Here is a 24511-nt window from a genome sequence, read left to right on the forward strand (position 1 = left end):
ACTCTTGCTGGCCGAAAAAGAAATTCGGCTAGGGGGAATCTCCGAAAACTCCCCTGTCGCGTTTTATATGAGACAAACTAATTGTCTTGTACTTGTAATGTGTTTTTAAGCGCAGCCACGCTTCCCACATGTTTCCACAATGTTTCCCCGATAAACAAGGGGAGGCGGGATTTTGGAGCAGGAGCTGTAACAATTAGTGGGGAAACTTGAAGGGTTTGCCTCCTTTTCTCGAGCGCAACAGCTTGAGGTAATTTTCAACTTTTACTCTTTGTTTTGGCGTTGACAAGAAGCGTGTTGTTTGTTTGGTTTTAATTAAAGCCCAAAACATATCAAGTTGAAGGAAACTTAATCCTGTTTAAGAAGACAATTTAGAGAGATGTATGTATTTGTGGCAATTAGGTTTACTTGGGATATGGAAAATTGCAAATCCAACATTCTTTAATTGTTTATCAATTTATTTAATATAATTTTGCTTATTAAAATTAGCCTTGATTGGCCATGTAAGTGTCAGTATCCTGACGTTTTTTTGGATAAAATTATGTACATATAATGTCATGAAGCATTAATTTAGTATACAACCTTCAATATTCAAGTGGCTGAAGCTCACTCAAGCAATCCAAATAAAAACAGATTCAGATTCTGTATAGGTTCACAGGACTTAAGCTCCCTTACTTTTTAATTAGTTCATGTTACAAGTGACATTAACGAAAAGGCAACGGCAAGGATTTGTGGTCGTATAATTTAGCATTTCTTAACGAGATTTTTTGGAAAGGAAAAAACAAAAAGAACAATGGAATTCGCACCTTTGCATACACAAATAGCGAGAGCAAAGTTTTGGAGGATGAAAAGTGCCAGGGCATGCGAATAGGGTCAGGGGTGCTGTGGTTATAAATTTTAAATCTGTTAAATTAATGCAGCAGCTTTCTTTCATTTCTTAGTCCGTTTTCTTACGTGCCAGAAAGTTACGAGTAAAACAGGGCACGTCGCTTGATTACATTAATTATTCCTTTATTGTTTGTAAAAGTTTTCACCTTTCTCGGCGTCTTTGTAGTTATGTTTTCGCAATTCGTCTAAATGTAATTAATTAGAAAAGATTTTACTTACAATGCATGTTTTTTTCTTTTTTTACAGTGGTCACTTTAACAAAAGAGTGGTAAGTTAAGAAAAACATTGAATACTTGGTTTTTATAATCAACAAAAATGTTGTAGTGGTTTAATCATAATCAAAGGCAATCGCCCTACCCGCAAGCAAACTACGGATATCGCGACCATTCTGAAACCCGTCGTTCAATCCAGGAACGACAGGAGAGAGATTATACTAAAAGAACTGATTTTCGTGAACGAACCACTGGGTACTCCGATGAGAGACACTCTGGCAGATACATTGATTACCACGGTAGGCACCATTATCACAGATACAAGCCCAGGGGAAGGGAGGGCCGAACCTATCATAGGGACGAAGGTGCTAGAGATTCCTCTAAGTCTCCTTATCATAATGATGAAAGTGGTTCCAGTGTAATCAGAGACACATTTGAAATCAAGCGAATTAAGGAACACAAATGTGAACAGAAAAGCGATGCTTATAAGCCTGAACATACGGAGGATAAGCAAAGTGGTGTAAATCTCTCTCAAAGTGAAGAAAATAAAATTGAGTTGGGGCAAACTAAGGATCAAGGAGCTAAAAAAAACAGCTCCAAAGAGCAAAGTTCGGATATCTCACAACCTGATCAAATTTCACCAGAAGACCATCAGAATACAAATACGAATGGGTTGAAAGAGAGAGCGTGTCCTAGCAAGCTGAGCAAGGAATTAAACGAAACCTCTAAGGCAACGCAGTTTCCCGATCAAAGATCAGAGGCACAGTCGTCAGAGGAAAAATTAAACGTGTCCAAGTTAAGTGAGAACCCTTTTGGTGTACAGTCTAGTCAATCGATTCCACGTATACAAGTGCGCCCTCTTACCGAGCTACTGAGGCAGGAGCTCTTTGCAGTCACGCAGGAGAATCGTCTGTGCAGGATACCTCTTCTAAGTCCCCCTCCATCCGTATTTCCCGCCAGCCCCAGTCGTCTGGCCATTAGGCCCAACTTAAGAAATCGTCGCCGAACCGTAAGCAACTGCAATTACAATGCTGGAAGTCTTGGTCTGGCCGCAGAAAGCGAGGCCGTTTTCAATGATCGCATCGCTAGCATGGACAAGGAGAGTCTGAAGTACATAATCAACAATGGTGACACTATCTTTGAACCACACTTACAACTCCAGGCCAGGCGGCGTATACGCGACGAAATTCGCCGACAGCTAAAGACAATTGAGTTGGATAAGCCCAAGGATTGTCTGGTAAAGGAATTAGTCGAGGACGAAATTGTCGATTCCATCAAATTGCCAGCAATTCTGCTGGAGGAGATCGAAAAGTGCTTTGGCATAGATATATCACAGGGTCAGACGGCCAAGGATTCTGAAGCAGATAATCAAGGTACAACAAGAGGTAACGCGGGCGCTGAAAGCCCAGTCCAAGAACCTGAAGAAACAAAGGGAACTTTTAACAGCGCAGAAAGTTCAAAAGATATCAAAACTAAGAAGACTAAGGGAACTGTTGACGATGGGAGTCAGAGCACTAATAGTAAATTGCCTCAAGATAGCGAAGATGGCTCTGTAAAATCGAATGGGGTCAGTAAAAAGGTCTTGCGAGAAAACAAAAAGAAGAAAAATTGTAAACAGAGCAAAAAAAAATCCATTATTCCAAATGGGAATAAGCCAAAGAACCCGAGACAAGAATCACTAATAGCAACTCTGCAACACTCTGAATCATTAAATAGGTCCGGAGATCGTACGACAAGTCCAAAAACTGCCGATGAGGTCAAGAGTTTCGCGGAAACACAACAATCAAAAAATCGTCCGTCCTTGGTACCGACCCCTCCATGCGAAAGGATTTTATGGACGAATTCAAAAAGTAACCACTCCAATCCCGCTGCAGTAGATTCCCTTTCTGGGATCAGTACACCCAATAAAATGGAAATTAAAAGGGAATCTAGGAGCTCACCCATATCAGTAAGTCCTTTGCCTTCAAAGGAAGTTATTGATCTAATAAGCTCATCTGACGGAGAGCATGAAGAGCATGACGTGGTGGATATGGACGTTGATGAACTTGAAGGTGATATTGTAAATGAAAAAGAGACTTTGACGCAATCCGAACCGTCAACTGTGGAAAATGTTGACAGCGACAACTCCACCAACTCCCAAAGCAGCAGTAAATCTACAAAAAGGCGACGCAGGCTGAAGCTTCAAAACGATGCAGAAAATGTGGTGGACAGCTTTGAAAAGCTGATCCTTCCCCATCTTCGAGAGGCTCTCACTGATCGCTATCGTCGCCAGCATTCCAGTAGCTTGCAGAGTCGATTGCACTTTATCTCCTGCGTAGTGACAAGCTCCGAGCACAATTCACAAACCTTTAGCAAAATTGAGGTAGCTAAGGTGCAAATGAATCTCAAAGCACCCGACAATCGCCAAGCTATCGAATTTCTTCTAAAAGAAATTGTCAACGTGGTGAGTCTGCAGAAACAACGTCGTCGGGAGCAGGATGAAGAACAAAAGCTTACAAATTTATTAAGCCCAAAAAAAACAGCATCCATAATTAAGGAAACCCCTAAGGCGTCCAGATTACGTCAAATCCAGCAGTGTTCTATTCCACCAATGGCTCAGGATAGTTCTCCAGCTATATCACCGCGTCCGAAACCGCCACCCTCTCCTGTCCGCCAATCAACTCCGCCAGTTGTATCCCCCTTTCAGACACATCACTCTTCTCCTGTCCGTCAGTCCCCACCGCCAACTCAGCACAGTCCTATTTCCGCAACTGTTCAGCAGAGTTCTCCAATGGTGTCAGCTCTTCAGAAAAGTCCATCACCTTCAACCCGCCAATCCTTAACGCCCATCCGGGAGAATCCTGTAGACTCATCTGCACAGCATGGTTCAGCTCGTCAGAAAACTCGATCTTCACCTGCCCGCCAAACAACACCAGTCGAAGATGATTCTGAAAGCCGTGCTCCTAGCCTAATAAATCCTTCCTCTTCGGCGAAACTGGAATCCTTTCCCGTTGGGTTTCCCTTTCTAGCCATGGATCCTGCTCTATGCAATTATACGCGCCTAGCTTGTGGATCAAAAATAAACGAACCTTTGGAACATTTGGGCGACATGCTGGCGCAGAATTTGGTTGAAATTGATCGTCGTTTGATGGAAAATCAAAATCGTCGCAGCATTCTGGATGATATGATAATAAAGTTTCAGAAGGAGAAATCTGAACTCGAGATGGTGAATCTAGAACTACAGAGTAGCAGGCTTCTACTGATTAACTCCATGATTTCTAGAAATCAGGCTACTTCTGCTCAAGTCGCTAACTACAAAAGCAAATCACCTGCGGCTGAAACTGCCCCGGAGTCAACGCACGAGGACAGTTTTGGCAAAGGAGGGATAGCCAGGAGAACTAGAAGTAGATTAAGAAGAGCTGTGTTGGTCCTGGCACCCAAGCGTCAAGTAAGGGTACAAAAACGAGTTTCCAAAAAACGTAAATCAGTCGAATTAGTAGAGAAATCCCAGGAAGATATTGCTGAACGAGATAACAATAAAATGGATTCTGAAACGAGCATTCAATTAAATTTTAAGGAAGAGCGGTTGAAGGTGCCAGTTGGTGATCAAGTAGCTGATTCCTCGTCCACCGCCAAACTTTCACAGTCGCGCCTCAGCAAGCCAAGTGTTACAGTTAATCCAACCCACCAGCCACTGGCTATAATACCACCACTACCACCCCCACCACCGCCTCCCGAACCAATCTGCCACATGCCCTTCGAAACGCCCGGCTCCTTCCTTAAGGAACTGCACGATCCTGGTCACCACTGGTCAGAGCTCAACTCCAAAGAGAAGTGCTCTGTAGGTTTTGTGCCGAAGGGAAAATTGCAAAATGTTGGCAGTCCCATTACCCAAATAAAGATCTACAGGGAGTACGTAATAGCGGCAGCCGAGGATGGGGATATCTACATGTTCCACCTGGTCACTCACAAGCTGGAGCGAAAGATCACAAAGCACAGCGAGGCTATCACGAATATGTGCCTCAGCGAAAAGGATTCCATTCTGTACACCACCTCAGCGGATGGCTTTTTTAAGAAGTCATCGCTCCTGGTAAGTTACAAAGATTCTCTAAAGGATTATAAGTTTTTTAGTAAGGTATTAACTCTTACACACATACAGAATCTGGAGCGGGTTATAGAAACGGTGTACCTTAAAGAGCCCTTGCAATCGATAGACGTCGCTTGGGGATTTGCCTTTATTGGCAGCCGATGGGGTCAAATCTCTACCTTCAACGTAGTGGTGAGTGCAAAAGTTTTCTAAACTAAATGGTAGTATACATCGTGTAGAAAATGGAATGAGTTTTTATACCCGTTACCCGTTCCGACCATATAAAGTATATATATTCTTGATCAGGGTCCATAGCCGAGTCGATCTGGTCATGTCCGTCTGTCCGTCCGTCTGTCCGTCTGTCCGTATGAACGTCGATCTCTGGAACTACAAAAGCTAGAAAGTTCAGATTAAGCATAGACTCCTGAGACATAGACGCAGCGCAAGTTGGTTGATTTATGTTGCCACGCCCACAAACCGCCCAAAACTGCCATTTCTTTATTAGTCTTATAAATTTCTATCGATCTGCCAAAAAATTCTTTGCCACGCCCACTCTAACGCCCACAAACTGCACAAAGCTGCCAAGCCCACACTTTTGAAAAATGTTTTGATATTTTTTCATTTTTGTATAAGTCTTGTAAATTTCTATCGATTTGCCAAAAAACTTTTTGCGCGCCCACTCTAACGCCCACACACCACCAAAAACTGTCACTGTGGAAGACTCTCCTTCGCACTTCCTCTAGCTGAGTAACGGGTATTAGATAGTCGAGGAACTCGACTAAAGCGGTTTCTCTTGTTATATCTACTGACGTATTGTTAAGAAGTGAGAGAGGGTATTTCCCTATTAGAATATATATAGTTTCCCTTTCTTAAAACATTGCTTAGACCAACAAATAACTAATTGGACAATGTGAAAGTCAATCAATCGCCTCTCAATAAATTTTCGCCGCTTAATTTGACTCATTAAATATTTATCTGTCCAACAAACACTTGAACAATTTTAATTAAAATATTGAGCTCCGTCTCGCGAGTCCTGCCAAAAGGACTGCCACCACACACAGGATGAGTCCACACCTTGCCCGCGCGCCAACAATAACACCAGGAGTTACCGAATTGGCAATGAGGAAAGCCAAAACGAAAGTCTAGACAATGGAAATCAAATCGAATTTATTTTTCATTTTTTGTACTTTCGCGGATTTAACAAATTGGATAGTATGGAGTAAAATCGCATAGAAAGGGCGTTTGGCCTGAGTTGATACTTGATTATAATATTTTACATTGGGGGTAGAGCAAAGTATAAGCGTTAATTCTGGCAGACATTCGATTTATGGCTGCGACGTGCTGATAACTCATGATTCTACGTATATTGTTTCTGTGCACAACTGTACTTGATTAGGGAAGGAACAACCGAAAAAAAAGTCATCGTAGCTGGGATAACTGGTAGAGGTACTAGTTTTAATTACTATTAAATTATTTTTACGTTTAATTTATTCACCTAACAATTAATATTTATGGATGGGGTAAATTTAATTGAGGCAGAGGCAACTGTACTAAATTATAACTAAACACGAACGGGCTGCAATTATATAATCCTTTGTAGTGTGGTAAGTGCTTTAATATATGTACTTGACACATAGTAGGGTGGAGGCCAGGGTCTATTCATTGAGGAGGTGCAGCACAACTACTTTTTTATTAAGCAAGGGACAACTGTACCTGCTATTCTATTGGCAACTGTACTACCGACTGTAGTATGAGTGGTTGTGCCCTGCCCTCGAGTCTTTGGTAGGTGCAGTCTAAAGCTTTGGTTATTTGGTAAATATGCGAAGACGCCACGCCCCATATGGCAGGAAGCATATAGGGGGCGTTGCTGCTATTGCAGTTTTTCCCAGCCTTGCTGCTATTGCTCGATATTTAGCTTTGCCTGGTATTTTGTGTTTTATTGTGTCGTGTTTGCTGCACGTTGTTTGGCCAAGGACTAGGGGTCCTGGGAGTATATAGCCTCCTTGCAGCGACTGGGTATATAGGTATGTATGTGGAACTAGGGCTAGGGGTTAGTTGCAACAAACAACAGCAAACTGCAGCACTAGCAAGCTGTCTTGCTCCCACACTCATTGGGAAGAAAGATGTAGCTTTCTTGCTCGCTCTCTTCCTATCTCTTTCTTTCTCTCCTTCATTTCCCAGTGCTCTCTATTGTTGTTTATTTAAGTTTTTATGTGTGCCTGTTTAGTTAACGGTATATTTTGCCGGCATTCATTCTCCCTCGCTCGCTCTCTCTCTCACTGGTTTTTTTCTGCGCATGTCTTCTGCGCTGCACTTCACTGTTAGTTGCATATAGTTACTGCAAGTCGTTAGTTTTTTGGCAGCAGCAAATAAAATGTTTATATGCTATTTACTCAAAACAATTTTAAATAAAATACAAGCCGACGAGCTTCTGGCTCTCTTTCTATCCAGGACTCGGGCGAGTAACGGTACGGCGCTCGCTTAAGTTCTCTCTCTGCTGCAAGTGTGAGAGAGCCTTCCAAGGCGCTGCAACTGGAATTGTCTTCGTGCCTGTTGCTTGCTTCCTTTTCTTGCTCTCTCTATCTCTTTCTTCCTCGTTGCTCCTGTTTTTGTTGTTGTTGAGGCGTGGGCTTTTCTTGCTGGTTGGCTCCTGTTTTGTTGTGTTGTGTTTCTGGAAACTGACGCCCTGTCTATGGCTTGTTGTTGTCAGCGTGTTGGTGTGCTCGTACCGCTCTCCCATTGGCCGACTTGGCCAACTCGGGTTGGTTGTTTGTACCGTTATGTGTGCCCCCCCCCCCCCCCCCCCCCCCAGTGACTGTAACTCTTTTTTCGTGTTTATGTGAGCTTTCCTATTGTTGTTCGCCGTGGCGAATTGCACACATTGGTGTAGGTGTGGCAAGTGGAATAGCTCCTGCAGGCTGCAACCACTAAATAAACTCCCCCCACACTGCAGTGTATCTAATTTCCCTCCAGAAGCAATTGATTTATATTTTCTTGTCTAGAACTCTGCGCCTGGTCGTCATCTTGCCGAATGGCTGAAGACATTACGGTTGATATAAGTGCACTAAATCGCCCCATCCCGTTTTCTTAGCTATTTCGGAAGTCTATAACACCTAACCATTCCTTTTTCCATTTTTTACAGACACAATATTTTGACCTCTTTGATGTAGTTTTTAAAATTGTATAGATCTCCTTATATTAAAATTTGGTCTCCACTTAAAATTTCCCAATTTTCTTGTGTCCCTACCGAATCACCAAAAAGGTTGGTTATTGGCCTTTAAACACAATAAAAAATGAAGTCATTTTGCAATAACATTAACCTTTGATAATGTTAACATTTTAAAATGTCCTTGTCCAGTTATTCTTTTTAAAAGGTGGTTTTTTGGTGTGATTTCTATTAAATTGTTATTTAATTTAATATTAATTTAATTTAAAATTATTTATATTGGCCCTTAGAGCTTTGAATTCTCTTATCTTATCATTAAGTTCATTGTGATTCCTACAGACTTATTACCGAAGTCACACAGGTCAGGTACATCCCCTGAGGGGAATCCTATTTGTGCCATTATCGCAAAATACCAGTCTTATTTAAATGGGTGCATTTTACATTCATTATCAGTCATCCAAGATGAGGTTTCTAACAGTTGTTGTGATGTTAGCTATTGTTAGGCAGCACAAGCCTGCCAAAATCACGAGGAGTTCAAAGGTCAACCACCAGGCGATTATAATCGCAGACCGTCTTCGAATCCCTATGCTTAAGGCACATAATGCATGTGATAAAAATAAACAGGAAATGCTGAGTTGGTTGCCAAATAAGCAATATAACTCCGCTGAAACGAAAAATAAAACAAAAAGGCCAAACAGAAACGTTTTTAAAACTAATAAATATACACATTTACATTTGCAACAAAGATATTTCTATTGTTTCTTGTGTTTAGTTTTTCCCATAAAAGGTACAATATAATTTTCCGCATCCAAAAAAGTATAGATAAATAGCTTATCTAATCACATATGTACATATGTATATTATATACCCATTTAGGCATATATATAAATGTTTAAAAATACATGCATCCCACTAACGCAATGTCTATTTATACGATTATAAAGTATTCAGTGCGCATTGGTTTCATTTGCCCACTTCATATTGCTAACGAGACTCTTTTTAATGTCATGACAATGCACTTCTTGCACATCAATGAGTAGGTAACTACAATAGGTGGAAAATAAAGCCGGTAAATGTTACCGAACCTTGTTAGGGTCACTAAAAGAGGCGTATTCATGACGGGGATGTAGCTCAGATGGTAGAGCGCTCGCTTAGCATGTGAGAGGTACGGGGATCGATGCCCCGCATCTCCAAAGGATTTTTTTTTAACCGTAATAAAATATTTTATATAGCTTAACTTCCCTTTTAATATTATACATTTTTTTATCTATTCCAAATTGATAATTAGATTAGATTATAATATTATGTAATTATGCCATAGCTAATAACTACAATATTGAAATACGGATCCAGAAAATTAAACTAAATTCACTATTTTCAGACAAACAAGGTGATGGAACAGCCCTTGGTATCAACCGGCCAATCCATTATTGCCATTAAGGCCACCAACGAAGGTGTTCGGAGGATCCTTGTGCTGGGATGCAAAGGAAATTTTGTCCAAATGCATGATGCGGTCAACGGACTGCTGCTACGTCGCGTATTTATTGCAGAGGGCTTAAATATCTACAGTCTGCTTCTAGATGAAGGACATATGTATTGCGGAACGCAGAAAAACGAGATATATCAATTGGAGTTTTATGTAAGTGGTAAAATATGACATTCAGTTGACCGAATATTGATTCCTATGATATTTCCGTTTTAGACTGGAAATTTGGTCACCAAGTTTAGCTGTGGAAATGGAGCTGTTGCTATTGCGTCCTATGGAGAGCGTTATTTGCTAGCCGGCTGCTACGATGGCTTTATTTACGTCCTAAACAAGATAACTGGAACTCAAGTGGGTCGTTTCGTGGGCGCTGGTCGCATGGTCTTAGCCCTTTCGGTTGCTGGGGATAAGGTAAGTTTATTTATAATTCTTACAAGTTTAGTATTCAAATGTTTTACTGCAATCTTACAGATCGTCACATCTTCTAAAGATAACTCGCTGGAGATTCTGGAGGTGCCCTCAGCTTTGGTAAATGGCTATTAAGACGCATATCATTATTTGTATAAGTCGGATTTAATTTAATAATTTTTAACACAAACTTGCTTGTATAATACAATTTAATGGTCTTAGTCCTTGATCACGGACTTATAATTCGTTCTCTGTATTTACAATTGAATATTACATTTTTCTGTTAGCGCCCGATTGCATTTTTGCAATTGATCTACTTGAAGAATTTCGCCATAAACAAAGTATAAACGAATAAAAAGAGAACATCCAGTAAAATTATGATAAATGTAAAATTATGTAGTGATTTGATTTGTCTTTAAGGAATTTGAGGGGCCCTCACTGGTCGCACGTTGATCTGCATTTGGTGCAGTTTCTGGTTGAGCTTGTGTGTGTGGTCACGCAGATAGGCGATAAGGTCGGCCTGCTTCTCCAGAAGCTCTTCTGTGTCTCCTCCTGGCTGCATAAGGCCCAGGGAACCTCCAGCACGGTCCGCACCGCGCAAAACATCCGGGGCTAGCTTGGCGCTGTTGAACTTACGCACCTTGTCTGGAATTGGTATAAAATTTTTAGTCATGACATTTATTCTACCAGAAATTACTTGGCTTTTGATCAGTAATTTCTTGTTTTGGGACCACAAAGAAGTACGAACTCAATTAGTAGTTGTATTGAAACACTAGAATTTCACCTACCTGTTTTATCTAAACGTTTCTGACTCATTTATTGCAAATTACAAGAACAAGAAAAATCACTTAGAGAAACAGTTACTGGCCAGTTCTTATTAAGTTTTAAACAAGAGAGAACGCTATAGTCGAGTTCCCCGACTATCTGATACCCGTTACTCAGCTGGTGGAAGTACGAAGGAGAGTCTTAAACACTGACAGTTTTTGGCAATTTGTGGGCGTTAGGGTGGGCGTGGCAAAAAGTTTTTTTCCAAATCGATAGAAATTTACAAGACAAATACAAAAATGAAATAATATCAAAACATTTTTCAAAAGTTTGGGCCGTGGCAACTTTGGGCGGTTTGTGGGCGTTGGAGTGGGTGTGGCAAAAAGTTATTTGGCAAATCGATAGAAATTTAGAAGACCAATACAAAAATTAAAAAATATTAAGACATTTTTCAAAAGTGTGGGCGTGGCAGTTTTGGGCGGTTTGTGGGCGTTAGAGTGGGCGTGGCAACATGAATCGACAAACTTGCGCTGCTCTTATGTCTTGGGAGTCTGTATGCTTAATCTCAACTTTCTAGCTTTTGTAGTTCCTGAGATCTCGACGTTCATACGGACAGGCAGACGGACAGACGGACGGACAGACGGACATGGCCAGATTGACTCGGCTATTGATCCTTATCAAGAATATATATACTTTATATGGTGGGAAACGCTTCCTTCTGCCTGTTACATACTTTTCAACGAATCTAGTATACCCTTTTACTCTACGAGTAACGGGTATAAAAATTACTTAGCCTACTCGACCACTATATGTATATATAAAATACTCATTTCCCTAAGATTTTAGCTTTTAAAATATTTAGATGTGAAAAGGAAAAAGTACAATGAAGGGTGATAGCTCTTGACATGCAATATAAAAGTCATACCACTTTGTAGACTTCCCCACTTTTACTGACTTGACTATGACTCTTTCCTTACCAATATATAAGCTGTGGGAGACGGCCAGCACCAAATTTTCGGCCACGGTGAAGGCGGTCACATAGCTGACCGGCGACAACCACCCGGCGGCGCAGTGTTCCCAGAAGTTCTCCGCATAGAAGTGGTGGATCAGGGCCTGGACAGCAAGCAGCATGGAGTTCCACAGGGATACTAGCTGGAGAGGAATCCCCTTCTGCACGTTAGTCTCGCGGTGGAAATCGTGATAGCCTTGCATGCGTAGATTGTCGTGTTGCTTTCTTACAAAGTGATCGACGAGCTGTAAAAACGGTTGGCATTGAGGCAGGTCGGAATTGACGAACTGCTGATTGGTATACTTACATATGTGATGACCCAGAAGGTGGCCCGTAGGTAGAGCATTATGAAGTAGGCATCACAACGCCGATCCGTTGGGAACGAGGCCGCCAGTACGATCCCCACAATAGAGATTGCAGTGGAGATAACCAGATGAAGGCTACGGTGGGACAGTGAATGGATTATGTTATGTACATTATCGGTCGCTTGAAACGACATGGATGATTCACTGCCGGCGGCCGATGAGTACATGGCTTGCCCTTTTCCCCGTACTCCACACATAATCTCACCTAAATGCGGGTACTGTATTCAGCTTGTAGCTTCCATTGTCGTTGGAGAAGAGGACGGGGTCCAGGAGCTGGTCCGTGTCGTGGATGTGCGCTGGGGAAACGCCCGGTTGGACAGCGGCGCTGCCTGTTGCTGGTTGCTCCATTTGCACTGCTCTAAAATGCGTAGTTTCCAAGTTATTGCTCCTTTGTTTATTAGTCGGCAGAAAAACAACACTTATTTTCCTCTGATATGGCAGCACTACCCAAATATGACTTTTTCAGGGTGGCAGCTCTCAGATGCGGTAAAGGGCAAGACAACCCTAAAATGTAAACAAAAAGCTTGCAGTTATAATTTAAAAATGTTGTATATTTTTTAAACTATGCTTACTTCTTTAACAGATGGGTAAATATTATACTTTTCTTGGAGACTAAATGCTAGCTTGTTGTCAATATTTAGTTATAGCTTAGTTTGAGTTTAAACAAATATTAATGGCTCCATATAGCGCACTTCGGATGTTTTAAATTTTGAACTTCGGTCACACTTGAATAAAAAACAAATTTAAACCCCGAATTCGGATTGCAATTGGATATTCAACTGTTTGTCGGGCAGAATAAACCGGATTGTATGATGACCACGCCTGTGCCTCGCCGCACCAAGGACATGATGGCATTGGGACTGGATTCCGACTCGGAGGACGACTTCAACACGCCATACCGACCACGGCCAGCGACGGCGGGAGAACGAAAACAGCAGCCGGTGGCGTCTTTCCAAGTCCAAGCTAGGGGCAAGGAGAATGAGCCGCATCCCCTGCCTACAAACATGCTGTAAGTTCTGCGATTCCAAAGTTCTGTTTTAAATACTACTGTTCCCCGCCCCGTATAAGTCCCCCTGAACCTGTAAGGATCTCATATCACTTAAAGGGCTTCCATTTTGCATGGATTCATTCTTCCTCGATCCCTGTTGGTCTTTCCCCCGAGGCAAACCTTCATCTTCTAGACTTGAAAGTCAAGCCTACCTCAGTTTGCCTCACTTAGAGCCCCTTTAATGTATAATACCCGATGAGACCTAATCTAGTCTTTTTTTATCAAAGATATCTGTGATCGCCTAAAAATGGGAATTAATTAATTCTATCGATCCTAGACCTCGTCGAGTATCCGAGTTGACTATGATGGATTTGGACAGTGACGAGGAGGACATTAAGAGCAATCACAACCTTAACTGCGCCATCCTAAACGATTCTTTTGTACTGAGCCCATCCCAAGAGTTAACAAACAGCAACAGTAACATAACCACTCGCAAATCATCCAATGCCGCCCCCTTCCAGCAATCCGACTCGAATCTCTCGTTCCTGGGACAATTCAACAACATGGGCATTAATTGCAGCAGCCAAGGATCACCTGATACGAATTCGGAAAAACTGTTGGCTAAAAAGACAGCACCAACGCTTCAAGCTGTGTCAAATGCCACCGAAAGACGCCCACTCCAAGAGACAGAGACGCCACTGCGCAATGAAATAGCTTCCTCCTCGAAGACGAAGTCGGATGCAGACTTCATCACCCCCCAAGTGCGAACCATTGGTTCCACACATGCTGGAAAAAGTCGGAGTGCGGTGTCCAACGACTTCCGTGCGCAAAAAGTCCTCTTCCAAACACCCATGACCGTAAGTCGTGCTGCTCCAGTGGCCTCCGCTAGCATAAGCTTCTCCCTGTGCGACACCATCACGGAAAGTCCCGACATCCCAGAGCCTCCGAAAAAGGCTGACCCACCTATGAGTCAGCACCCCTCCAAGAAGTCCCTAGATAACGTGTTCCGGGAGTCGGAAAAAGACAAAGTGCCAGCCAAAGTTGATATTGTGGAATCAAAGCAATTGGTGTCAATTCCCGCAGTTACCGTCCCTCCAGATCCGCCTTCCAACTCCTCCAAGACTTCAAATATTTTAAAAATCAAGAATCTTGAATATACGATTGATAAGAAACTGGGCTGTGGTGGCTCAAGCTCTGTTTATTTGGCACGTCGATCGGACTCCGGAGATGAGTTCGCCCTTAAGGTGGTGGATCTGCAGGCCGATCCACAAGTGGTGCAGGGATATCTAAACGAAACCAAACTCCTGGCAAAGCTGCAAGGAAACGTTTGTGTTGTGGCACTTTACGATTAGTAAATATTCTTACACTCTAACTTCTTGTTAACGTCTCTGACAAAGTTATTATTTCTTTAGTCAACTTGTGCGCGAAGAGTCCAAGCTGTACATGGTGATGGAGAAGGGCGACTGCGACCTAAACAAGATCCTTCAGAGCTACACCACCAACCTTCCTCTCTATAGCCTGATGAACATCCTTTACCAAATGCTGCAAGCGGTCAACTACATCCACCAAAACGGTGTCATCCATTCGGATCTCAAGCCGGCAAATTTCCTAATGGTTAGCGGCAGACTGAAACTGATCGATTTTGGCATAGCCAGCAATATCTCTTTGGACTCGACGAGCATCATCAAATTCTCCCAGGCGGGCACCTTTAACTACATTAGTCCGGAAGCGTTAACGGACACCTCTACGGGGAATAGCCCGGTACGCGGAGCCAACCAACCCAAGATCAAGATCTCGACCAAGTCTGACGTGTGGTCGCTTGGCTGCATTCTTTACCTGTTGCTCTACCAAAAGACACCGTTCGGCCACATCCGAAACATCTATGCCAAGATGAGTGCTATCGCCACTCCGGCCACCAGCATCGAGTATCCCGCCATTCCTCCCTACTATCCCATCATGCTGGTTCATGTGAGTTGGGCGGGATGAGGCTTCTACACTTCATAGCCTGGGAAATAATGTTTAGAATTTTTTTTCAACTGATAGAACAAATCATATTATTATATTATGAATCCAAGTTTACGAATATCTCTGCTCTATTTGCAGATGGCCAAGAACTGCCTTCAGCTGAATCCCAAAAAGCGGCCGTCGTGCACTGAACTACTGCAGTACCCATTCCATATGATCATTCCGCTACAGAACCTGCAGATACCCAGCAGAACCGCCACCAGCAATTAAGCAAGAAAGCTCAGCTATTTATTAGTGAAATGTCAAAGGTCAAATGTCTTTCTCATATGTGTGTGTATATATTTAGTTCTCATTTATCGTAAATTAAACATCATAAATCCTTATAATGCTGCTATAGCTCGTTCTTTTGTTTGTTGTGGTTGCTGATGGGCTTAAATTTGTTGGTTTGCCTAATTTTTCAATATGTCGCATGCAACAGGTTGCGACAATAAATTGCTAGTTAGCATTCGTGTTTAATTTGCGTTTACTTATAAGATAGGTTCTCATTCAGTTTTATATAAAAATAGTTATTTTCTTGTTTATATACGCTTAATTTAATGTTGCTGCTGCCACTTGCTCTTCCTGGAGTTAAATACTTGCGCTGCCTTTCGGCGGAAAATGAAAAGTTTACGGAAAAACAATAAATATTAACGGAAAACATACTGAATTCAGAGTGACCCAAGTACAAGTGCATACATTCATACTATTGGATTGTTTATTTTTCGTGGATTTGCATTTTAAGTAGCTGGGTTTTAAATTCGTTTGCTTAACATAAGACATATACAATTGTTTAAATGCAAGTAACACAAAAAATAATAGCATGAAAAGTATGGGTGAAATAATAATAAAAAAGTAGCAGCAGCAATGGATTTTTTGCGGTTTTTTCGGGTTGTTTTGTTTTTCTTGGGAGGGCTTGGGTGGAAATTGCCTGTTTCTGTATTCAGAGTCGGACTTTTCCTTTGCTAGCATTGCTTCTCTTCTGGTTTAACATTGCACAAGTTTCGTTTGTTATCATTATCATGCTTTAGTAAAGTGTATATAATTTCTTAAAGCGTTCCATAGTTCTTCATTCTTACAATTGTTGGTTCTCGCTACTATAAAATGTTAAATGTTGCTGTTGTGGGGCATGCTGTAAGTTTACTTTTTCCTCGCCTTCTTTTTGTTGCATTAACTTTAAACTTAATAGATTGTTAGAGTTCTTGTTATTTCTCTTTTACTGTTGCTGTTGTTATGGAAGTTGGACAAACTCTGCGGTTGCTTGTCAGTTTATCGTCGTTGTTGGCCTCCTTCTATCTTTTCCGCATTTGTCTCGACATTAAATGTCCTGCAAAAGGATATTCGGGATAGAATTTTAATTTAGTCAATATTGACTTACAACAATAATCCTTACCTATTCTCCGTTAGAGGCATGCTGCTGCAGAGTAAGGATCAGCTGCTCCTTCTGATCTACGATACCACGCCAGTGCTCGTCCTGCTCACGAGCACGCTCTTCCAAGTCCATCAATGTGTTGGTCTGATCATAAGATTTTATTGTTACTTGCTCGTTTACAAATTTTAATACGGTAAAAGCACTTACAGTCTTGGTGACCAGCTGGGTGAGCTTGTCGTTGCACTCCCGCAGCTGCAGGTTCTGTTTGTGCAGCTCCTGTTGCTCGACGGCGAAGAAGGATTGGCTATTCGAACTACTATTATAGCTACTAATATTGTTGTGGGTGCTATTGTGGTTGCTACTGCTACTGTTGTTTGATTGTGTGGACTTATGACTACTGCTCTGCTTCTCGGACAGCTCCGTATCGAACTTCTGCCGCAGCTTATCCTGCTGCAGCTTGACATGGGTGGTAAGGACCTGTTCCAGCCACTGGTCAAAGGATGCTTGCAGGGCATTTCCCGACTGCGCTTTCACTGCATCGGGATAAAGGCGCTGGTAAAGATCCCGAATCCTCTGTTGCTCGCTCTTAACTGAACTGGCACTGCCGCCTCCATTGGCGGCCACTCCCTTCTGTTGCTGCAACTGCAGCTCTTTATATTGTTGCTGCAAATATTATTGGATATAATTAGTTTAAAATGGTTAAGACTAAACGAATTTCAGATGAAATCATAAAGGCAAGCAGAAGAAGCTGACAAAGATCATGCACTTACGCCTACGGACTGCGCTGAATTTGTTTTCGTCTTAGCTGTTAATGCTTCGGCATTTTGCAACGCTTCAATCAACTTCCAATTTTTCAAACGCACGTCCTGACGAAACACGAATACGTGCAATTAGTAAAGAAAATAGGAAAAGAAAAAGGATGCAAAAGGCAGGACGAACGGAGGCATAACAACGCGGCTGCAACGCGATTACATTTAGTAGGGCTATAATTGTTTTTGAAAGCCCTTTGAATTCAAACATCTTTATTCGTTATTGGACTTCTTGTTAAAGGGTTGATATATATATATATCAATTTCGGGGATTACAAAGTGAAGTGCAATAAAATTTATAAATCATTAAGTAGAACTTTACTTGTTCCTAGTAACAAATAAAGTTTGTTACAATGAATAAAGTTGAGTCATTAAAAAATAGTTGGTAAATAGAGGTCATGAAAATGCAACACAAAAAGAAGTTTCCGGTATATTTCTAGTCATCTTATTCATCTCTACTCACATTATTTTTCTCTCGCTGCTCCTGGAGCTCCTGTTGCAGATTTTTCTCCTTGGCTTGCAGCTGCTCCGCACGCTGCTGCGCTTCCTGGAGCTGCGACTGCAGAGCGTTGGCTTGCTTCTGCTGCTGGGCCTGGGCATCCGTCAGCGAGCCAACCTGCGAGCGAAGAGCACTCAGCTCCTGCTGTTTCTGGGCCAAAGCTTCGGTTTGAACGTGGGCCTGCTCCGACTGGGCGGCGGTGGCCTGAACCGCGCTGTTGGCGGCTTGGGTGAGCTGTTGGCTGAGCGCCACGTTGCGGGCCTCCAGGACGGACAACTCCTGTCGCAGTTCCTGCAACTCGGCGGCGTGGACGCGCTGCAGCTCCGACTGAACCTGTGCAACAGCGCAGAGCTCCTGTTTGAGGTCGCCGTTCTCCGCCTCCAGCTGCTTGCGCTGCTCCAGCTCGAAGATGCTGTTGTTCTGGCGCGCTTCCAGCTCGTCGCGTTGCAGCTCAAGGGCCTGCACCTGCTGAGCCTGCTGCTGGATCACCTCGTTCTTCTGCTGGGTCTCTGCGTTAACGAATGCGGTCATTTCCGCCAGGCACTTTTCCTTGTGGGCGAGATCCTGTTGCAAGCGTTGCAACTGAACCAGATCCTGCGAATTGGCTTGCTTCTCCCTCCGAAGGGTCTAAAACGAAGAGATATAAATTATTGTTATTATATTAGAATATGAACTTTGTTTGAAAATATTCCCATAAACTTTAGAAGAAGTTGCTCTCACCGTAAGCTGCTGCCGCTCAATAGTTAACTTGTCATTCAGATTTGACAGCTCCTGGTTAAGGGCTGATAGCTCCTGCTCCTTGCCTTGCAACTTATCAATATAGGCTTGGTTGCGGGCGTGCATCTGAGCGCGTTCTGTGTTAACCTCTTGGCGCAGCTCGCGCAGTTTAGCCTGAATTCCGATGGAGGCTTCCTGCTCCTCGGCCAGCAACTTTTCCTTCTCCTCCAGCTGGCGCTTGAGCTTCTGGCAAATGTCATCCGACCACTCAGAGTGCGAAGAGGGCATATCCTGTTGCTTGTTTAGCAGATAGTCGATGAGTATCTGAATCTCTGAGCGATTTAGTTCGGCACGGGAAAATACGTTCATCAGAGCGTTAACGCCAATGGTCTGGTTCTGGTGATCGGCCAGTTTATCCAAAGCATGAGCCAAATCCTTAGCCGTTAGGGATTCCTTGTGATTCTGTTTTTTGTTTTGCTGCTGCTGCTTGGTCTTGTTGTTAGCCTGGTTGTGTTGCGCTTTGGGTGAGCCATTCTGCTGCTGCTGCTGTTGCTTGATGATCTGCTTGGTCACAACGGGTGCCTCTGCTTCGACAGCTGCAGCCTTCTCCTTTTTGGACACATTACCTCCGGCAATCTTCTTTTGACTTTGCTGCTTGTTGTTGTTGTCCTCTTTGCGTTCTTTCTGCTCCTGCTTCTTCAGCTCCACCACATCCTTGGGGACCTTGGTCTCGAAGTTATTCAAAGATGGTGTCTCCTCGGAGTTAACTGGCGGCTTAACAACCACAGTTTCGTTCTTGTTAACCAGGATTCCGGTTGTCTTGTTGTTGGCTCCGTTACGCTTATCCTTCTTCCCCTTTTTGCCAGTCCCAGAAGGTTGGTTCTCCTTCTCAGCCACGCTATTAGGTCGTCGCTGCTCAGTGAGGACCTCTGCATCGGGCTCAAACTCAACATGCTGCTTGGACAGACCGGGTTCCTCGTCAGCCACTGAGCCCTGACCCTCTGACTGACCATCGGAGTAGTCTTCGGCTTCCTCTGGTTCCGGCTCGTTGTTCGCATCCCGCTGCTGTTCCCGCTGACGTTGCTTCTTTTCGCGCTTAAGTTCCTTCTTCTTGGGCTTCTTGGTAGCGGCAGCCTTGTAGAGATTGGCGCTCAGGGCACGTTTTTCAGCCACCACCTCCTCGAAAGTCTTGCGCCGGAAGATCTTATTGATGAACAGGAACGAGAGCAGCGAGGCGCTGACCACACAACCGATGACGATCAGTATGTGGAAGTCCATATTTGCATATCTTTCCGGTTGAGCCGTAGATTTTTCTCAGGAATCTCCTTTGCGAATGCTGTTGAATAAATAGGGAGATACTCGTTAGTATTTTGTGCAATTTAACCTTACTTAAACTTGTTTAAGATTCTAGGTATTTACATTTATAGCTGTTAATACATATGTTAAAAGAAAACAATAACGTTCGAATTCAAAAAAGGGGAAGTCCGGAATTTCGGCCACGTTTTCTCCGTCTGGTTCCTGGAGAAAGCAACCAGCTAAGCGAAAAATAATCTCAAATGTGGAAATGTTAGAAATGCTTTTTAGGGTCACACGTATAAACATTTGCTATCAAACTCATTTCGTAGCATTATCAGCTATTTTCAGCTTGGGAACTGATACAATGTAGTACACACTAATGACGTGGGGCTCAAAAAACGCCAAGAAAATGTCCACTAAATACGGCAGATCAACGACACTACCTTCAATGGTAATTACACTGTGCACTGTATAAAAAGCAAATTGTTTTTGATTTGAACGTGCTTATCGGTTTACCGGCCGGAGAATGGTTCAAAACCCAACACAAGTTCTCCTTTTGTATGAATAAGTTGATATTGCAGTGACTGGGCTTGCTGGACGTTATATTAATAAAACGCGCTGCGGTTGATAATTTCATTATTGTTTGCTCCGCTGAGATAAGCAAATGCACTGATGAATGGCTCAATATTCCTGGCATTCCGGATTTTACAGTGGATGTCGGCCTGCCCAACTCGCCAATAAATTCTCGTGAATTTCAAATTTAGGCAAAAAGGTCATTTGAATTTGATTTGGCGCAGGAAGAGCGATAAGAAATCCCAGCTGGAATTATCGATTGCTCAAAGAACCCAGCGATTCAGACGTAAAAATGTATTCCGAACGGCGAAGGAAAGCTAACAAAGTCACAAAGAATAAAATTATCTTATGAAGCAGCTGCTAAGCAGCCTTGAACGAAAGTTGGTAGACATTTTTAGCAGCCAGAGGTGTTGACGCAGATTGAAAGGAACTCACAAGACAAACCAAAAGAAGACTAACAATTTAAAATTACTCAAAGTCAAGATTCTGACGCACACGTATGCAAATTTGCAGATCCGTTCACTGGAAAAAAATCTGCACTGTTAAATCTATTTTCGTAAAGTCTCTTCCGATGGACACGACGCGAATGGCAAAAGGCTAATGAAAAGATTCGCAGCAGAGCTTAGCTCACAATTCGAGATCTCTTTTCAGCTCTCTACACTGGAATTTTAATTCAATTCTTTCAATTCTGAATAATTAGGTAGATGGCTGGATGCTTTTTTGAAATTCTAGCTTTAAATGTGTAGGAATGTTATTTCAAGAATTAGCTTTGTATTTACGAAATAAAAAAAATCTTGTGTTCAAAATAAATAGTTTTCTTACATGTACTTTAAAAATTGAATATATGTTGAGTTATATGTTTACTTCTCCCCGTTCTCTTGAAAGCCTTTAAGTAAAATATATTCGCTTGTACATTTATAATTCGTTGGTTTACTAAAGGAGAAACACTAGTACGCTAGTTGCACACACATATAAATAAATAAAACTTAAAGTTTTGTTCTTAGTGTGCTTACGCTCCGTGGCCCTTTTCTCTCTCCGCTCCGCTCCCACCACAAACAGTTAGAACAAAACTTGAAATTTCGTTGGCTCCGCGAGCTCAGTGGAAGAATTCACAAATTGCAAAAATTTCAATTCAAGGTTGTTGCTCTCTGCGGCTGCGATAACTGGCAGGTTTGGTATTTTTTTTCTTCTGTTGGTTTGTCAAGTTCTGGCTTCTTATTTCTGCTATTTGCTGGCTCGCGTCATGTTTATGGCTAAAAGATTCTGACTGTGTTTCGGTTTCGTATCCGCAACAAACATTTCTAGGGGGCTTTAAAAAATTTTGGGTTACGTGATACTGTGGAAAAGCATAGTCCTTATACAGAAATCTTTTCAGGTTTACTCTATCTAAAAAATGGTAAAGTTTTTAACTCTTAGTTTCATTTCAAGACTTCCTTTACAAAATAACTGCTCGTAGTGAAACATTAGATGGTTCAGCCGACATTCAATTTTGCAGATGGGGTGACTGCAGAAGCATCGTGTAACTGCGCTCCACAGAGCTAAATTAATTTTTGATGACACAATGGGAACGGGTTTCCGTCAAACAAATCGATGGCATTTAACGGAAAGTAAGTAAAGTCCGGACAGCGGATTCGGATTCCGGGCGTATCGCACCGGGCGAGGAAGAAGCAGCAGAAGCGGCGGCGGCAGAAGAGAGCCAAAGCCAAAAGAGAATAAAAAGCACAATAAAAACGCCGGTAAAGGTCATCAACCGGAAGAAAAGCGCACAAGTGTGAGTGTGTGTGACTTGCCAGCGCTTCAGTGTGTTTGTGTGTGTACACGAGTGTGTGAAAGTCGAAATCTTGCTGCCAATTATCATTATGACCATCTATAAATAATTATGTATTATGGTCGAACAGCATGCAAAAACGCTGGCTGCTCGGCCTCGTTACAGCAAACTGACAAACTGACATCGAACTGCACAGTTGGCCTAATTTTCCCGTTTTTCCGTCTATATTTCTGTACCGTTGCTTCCCTGCCTCCCTCCCCTTTTCCTTTTGCGGCGCCCCAGTGTTCAATTAGCTGCCTGCTCACACACACACACTCGCACTTGCTGGCACATGGAATTTCTCCCCTGTCGGTAAGCACCGGACAGAAATGCCATGTTGACCATTTTTTGGCCTTTTGGTTCCAGGGTGTTTAAAGTGGGTCAAGTATTCGCCACTTGTGACTACATCTCTTGAAGTGGAAAACAAAAATACATGTAAGTTAACTATTGCCCTAAGGTAAGTGAAATTATTATCTATTTTTAAAAGTTATAACCATTTAGTTTTGATTCTTAAAAAAGAACTGTGTTTAAAAAATAATATAACATAGCATATTCATGATCAACATATTCTAAGTACAACATTTTGAAGCAAAAATCTTTCGATCTATTGGAAATTTAACCGGACTCTAACCGGAAACCTAAAATTTCACTTTTAATGGCTTGTTTTTGCAGCAGCATCACTGGTAACAATGCAAGTGTTTTTCTCGCTCTCTTTGTCGCCGCTGACAGCGAGAGCGTACTCGCAGTCATTCATTATTTTTCATCTATTTATTCATAAATGCATTTTTTGCCCCTGCTATTTTCAGCGGCTCAAGAGTTTTAATTTTAGAAAGCACTGCTCCCTACTTTTCTTCTCTTTCTCCCGTAATATTTATGCAACATGCAATGCTGTTTTATTTTTCTCTGTGGGAAAGAGAGCGTGGCATGTTTTTTTGCGGTGTGTCTTGTGTTCTTGTTATTCCTGCGTGGGAGCGTCAAGTTCCAAGTTCGTTTCCCTAATTTTTTTCTTTTGGTCCACAGATGGAAGGTTGGTCTATAATGTGGAGTGACTCATATAAAGACTAAAAATAAGCAAATTGATATTGTATAAAGCTGACGGTTAATGGTTATTGATTGCTGACGTAGACGTCGATAGCATTTGTTAATTGTCAATTGGTTTTTCCCGATGACGAACGATTTTTGAGTCCATGATTTATTGGACGACTGCAGCCGCTCTTCTTTGCTCTCCCCGCTCTCTTTTTTAAGCTCTCTCGCCCCTTTGATAAGCCCGCATATGTGTGTGTTTGGTGAGGTCAGCGCTTCAATTTTGTCATTTCTTGTATTTTTCTTTGATAAAATCCGCGAACAACAAATAGGGGAGGGTGGGGGGTTAGGGCCCGGCCAGACGGCGGCGTCCGAGATTTTTGGCAAATCGAAGCAGTCAGCTGTCCCTTTTGCTCATAATTAAGCAGTTGGGAGCAGTGAAAGTGTGTCGCCTGCTAATTGGCAGCTTGAATAATTGCACACCGATAAATAAAAGCTTCCTATTTCCTCTTAAGGCAAAAGGGCGTCACACTGCACTTACACACACACGTACACCGCTCTCCCTTTCTTTTCACCTCCCTATCTATTTCTAACGGGTTTTTTTTTTGCCCATTTCAAGCAACTTGCAACGTCAACAATTTTCACAACATTTCACATTTACGATGCAGTCTTTCTTTTTCCTTCTTCTTTTCTTTTGTTGGAAACGCATCCGCCATTTGCAAGCCACTTGTGTATGTGTGTGCCGGAGCGCTGCGCCTGTTTGTGAATATGTGTGTGTGGTTGTCGCGTCGGCAGTTTTTTTCATTACTTCGCTTGGACTTAGATACGCTCTATCAAACTAATTCTTACTTGCAACTTTTAAACTTATTCTCAACTTTCAAATGCCTTTCGGCTGCGAACTTACACTTTTTCGTTAGTGGGAAAATTGAAACATTTACAAACAGAGTGACCGTTGTCACATACTCCAATAATTTCGGCTGTCACAAAATATCCTAAATATGGAATCTTAGCGATGACATAAACCGCCTGCAAGTCGTGCAATGTTTATGTAGCCGAGATACAATCCT

The 24511-nt window shown here is 42.4% G+C and overlaps 5 protein-coding genes and 1 non-coding gene across 12 annotated transcripts in view; 4 read left to right on the forward strand and 2 right to left on the reverse strand.

The window, feature by feature from the left end:
* Nucleotides 1-10612, forward strand: part of LOC6535463 — a 24990-nt gene extending 14378 nt beyond the window's left edge. For all 4 annotated transcript variants that reach the window (XM_015191674.3, XM_002096061.4, XM_015191675.3 and 1 more), the window contains 6 exons: nucleotides 1132-1153; nucleotides 1210-5166; nucleotides 5236-5355; nucleotides 9711-9968; nucleotides 10032-10223; nucleotides 10284-10612. In XM_015191674.3, the coding sequence (XP_015047160.1) occupies nucleotides 1132-1153; nucleotides 1210-5166; nucleotides 5236-5355; nucleotides 9711-9968; nucleotides 10032-10223; nucleotides 10284-10355 (4621 nt within the window). In that variant the 3' untranslated portion in view covers nucleotides 10356-10612. The remainder of the gene's footprint in view (nucleotides 1-1131; nucleotides 1154-1209; nucleotides 5167-5235; nucleotides 5356-9710; nucleotides 9969-10031; nucleotides 10224-10283) is intronic.
* On the forward strand, nucleotides 5841-9704 carry LOC120321760. Its single transcript, XM_039375549.2, is given in 2 exon segments — nucleotides 5841-8830; nucleotides 8833-9704. Coding segments are annotated over 2 exon segments (165 nt in total). The 5' UTR covers nucleotides 5841-8755; the 3' UTR covers nucleotides 8923-9704.
* Trnaa-agc lies at nucleotides 9450-9522 on the forward strand. The gene has a single exon. It is a non-coding gene; the product is annotated as a tRNA-Ala (tRNA).
* Nucleotides 10412-12800, reverse strand: LOC6535467 (transmembrane protein 192). Of its 2 annotated transcripts, XM_039375548.2 has the most exons (5): nucleotides 12565-12800; nucleotides 12302-12434; nucleotides 11963-12239; nucleotides 11009-11031; nucleotides 10712-10865 (listed from the first exon to the last, which is right to left on the reverse strand). In XM_039375548.2, exons 1-4 carry the CDS (start codon nucleotides 12705-12707, stop codon nucleotides 11018-11020), a joined length of 567 nt encoding a protein of 188 aa, XP_039231482.1. In that variant the 5' UTR covers nucleotides 12708-12800; the 3' UTR covers nucleotides 10712-10865; nucleotides 11009-11017. The 2 variants fall into 2 exon arrangements, with proteins under 2 accessions (XP_002096098.1, XP_039231482.1); XM_002096062.3 differs by lacking the exon at nucleotides 11009-11031 and having other exon boundaries at nucleotides 10412-10865; nucleotides 12565-12799.
* A 261-nt stretch (nucleotides 12801-13061) lies between these two features.
* LOC6535468 (dual specificity protein kinase TTK) lies at nucleotides 13062-15695 on the forward strand. The gene is made up of 4 exons (XM_002096063.3): nucleotides 13062-13368; nucleotides 13685-14698; nucleotides 14760-15315; nucleotides 15451-15695. Exons 1-4 carry the CDS (start codon nucleotides 13169-13171, stop codon nucleotides 15580-15582), a joined length of 1902 nt encoding a protein of 633 aa, XP_002096099.2. The 5' UTR covers nucleotides 13062-13168; the 3' UTR covers nucleotides 15583-15695.
* A 660-nt stretch (nucleotides 15696-16355) lies between these two features.
* On the reverse strand, nucleotides 16356-24430 carry LOC6535469 (ribosome-binding protein 1). Of its 3 annotated transcripts, none has more exons than XM_002096064.4 (7): nucleotides 24349-24430; nucleotides 18749-20081; nucleotides 17993-18655; nucleotides 17491-17586; nucleotides 16928-17383; nucleotides 16742-16864; nucleotides 16356-16675 (listed from the first exon to the last, which is right to left on the reverse strand). In XM_002096064.4, exons 2-6 carry the CDS (start codon nucleotides 20021-20023, stop codon nucleotides 16742-16744), a joined length of 2613 nt encoding a protein of 870 aa, XP_002096100.1. In that variant the 5' UTR covers nucleotides 20024-20081; nucleotides 24349-24430; the 3' UTR covers nucleotides 16356-16675. The 3 variants fall into 3 exon arrangements, with proteins under 3 accessions (XP_002096100.1, XP_039231481.1, XP_015047165.1); XM_039375547.2 differs by lacking the exon at nucleotides 24349-24430 and adding an exon at nucleotides 24294-24309; XM_015191679.3 differs by lacking the exon at nucleotides 17491-17586 and having other exon boundaries at nucleotides 24349-24429.
* Nucleotides 24431-24511: the final 81 nt, after the last annotated feature.

This window comes from Drosophila yakuba, chromosome 3R (genome assembly GCF_016746365.2).
Source record: "Drosophila yakuba strain Tai18E2 chromosome 3R, Prin_Dyak_Tai18E2_2.1, whole genome shotgun sequence".
NCBI lineage: Eukaryota > Metazoa > Arthropoda > Insecta > Diptera > Drosophilidae > Drosophila > Drosophila yakuba.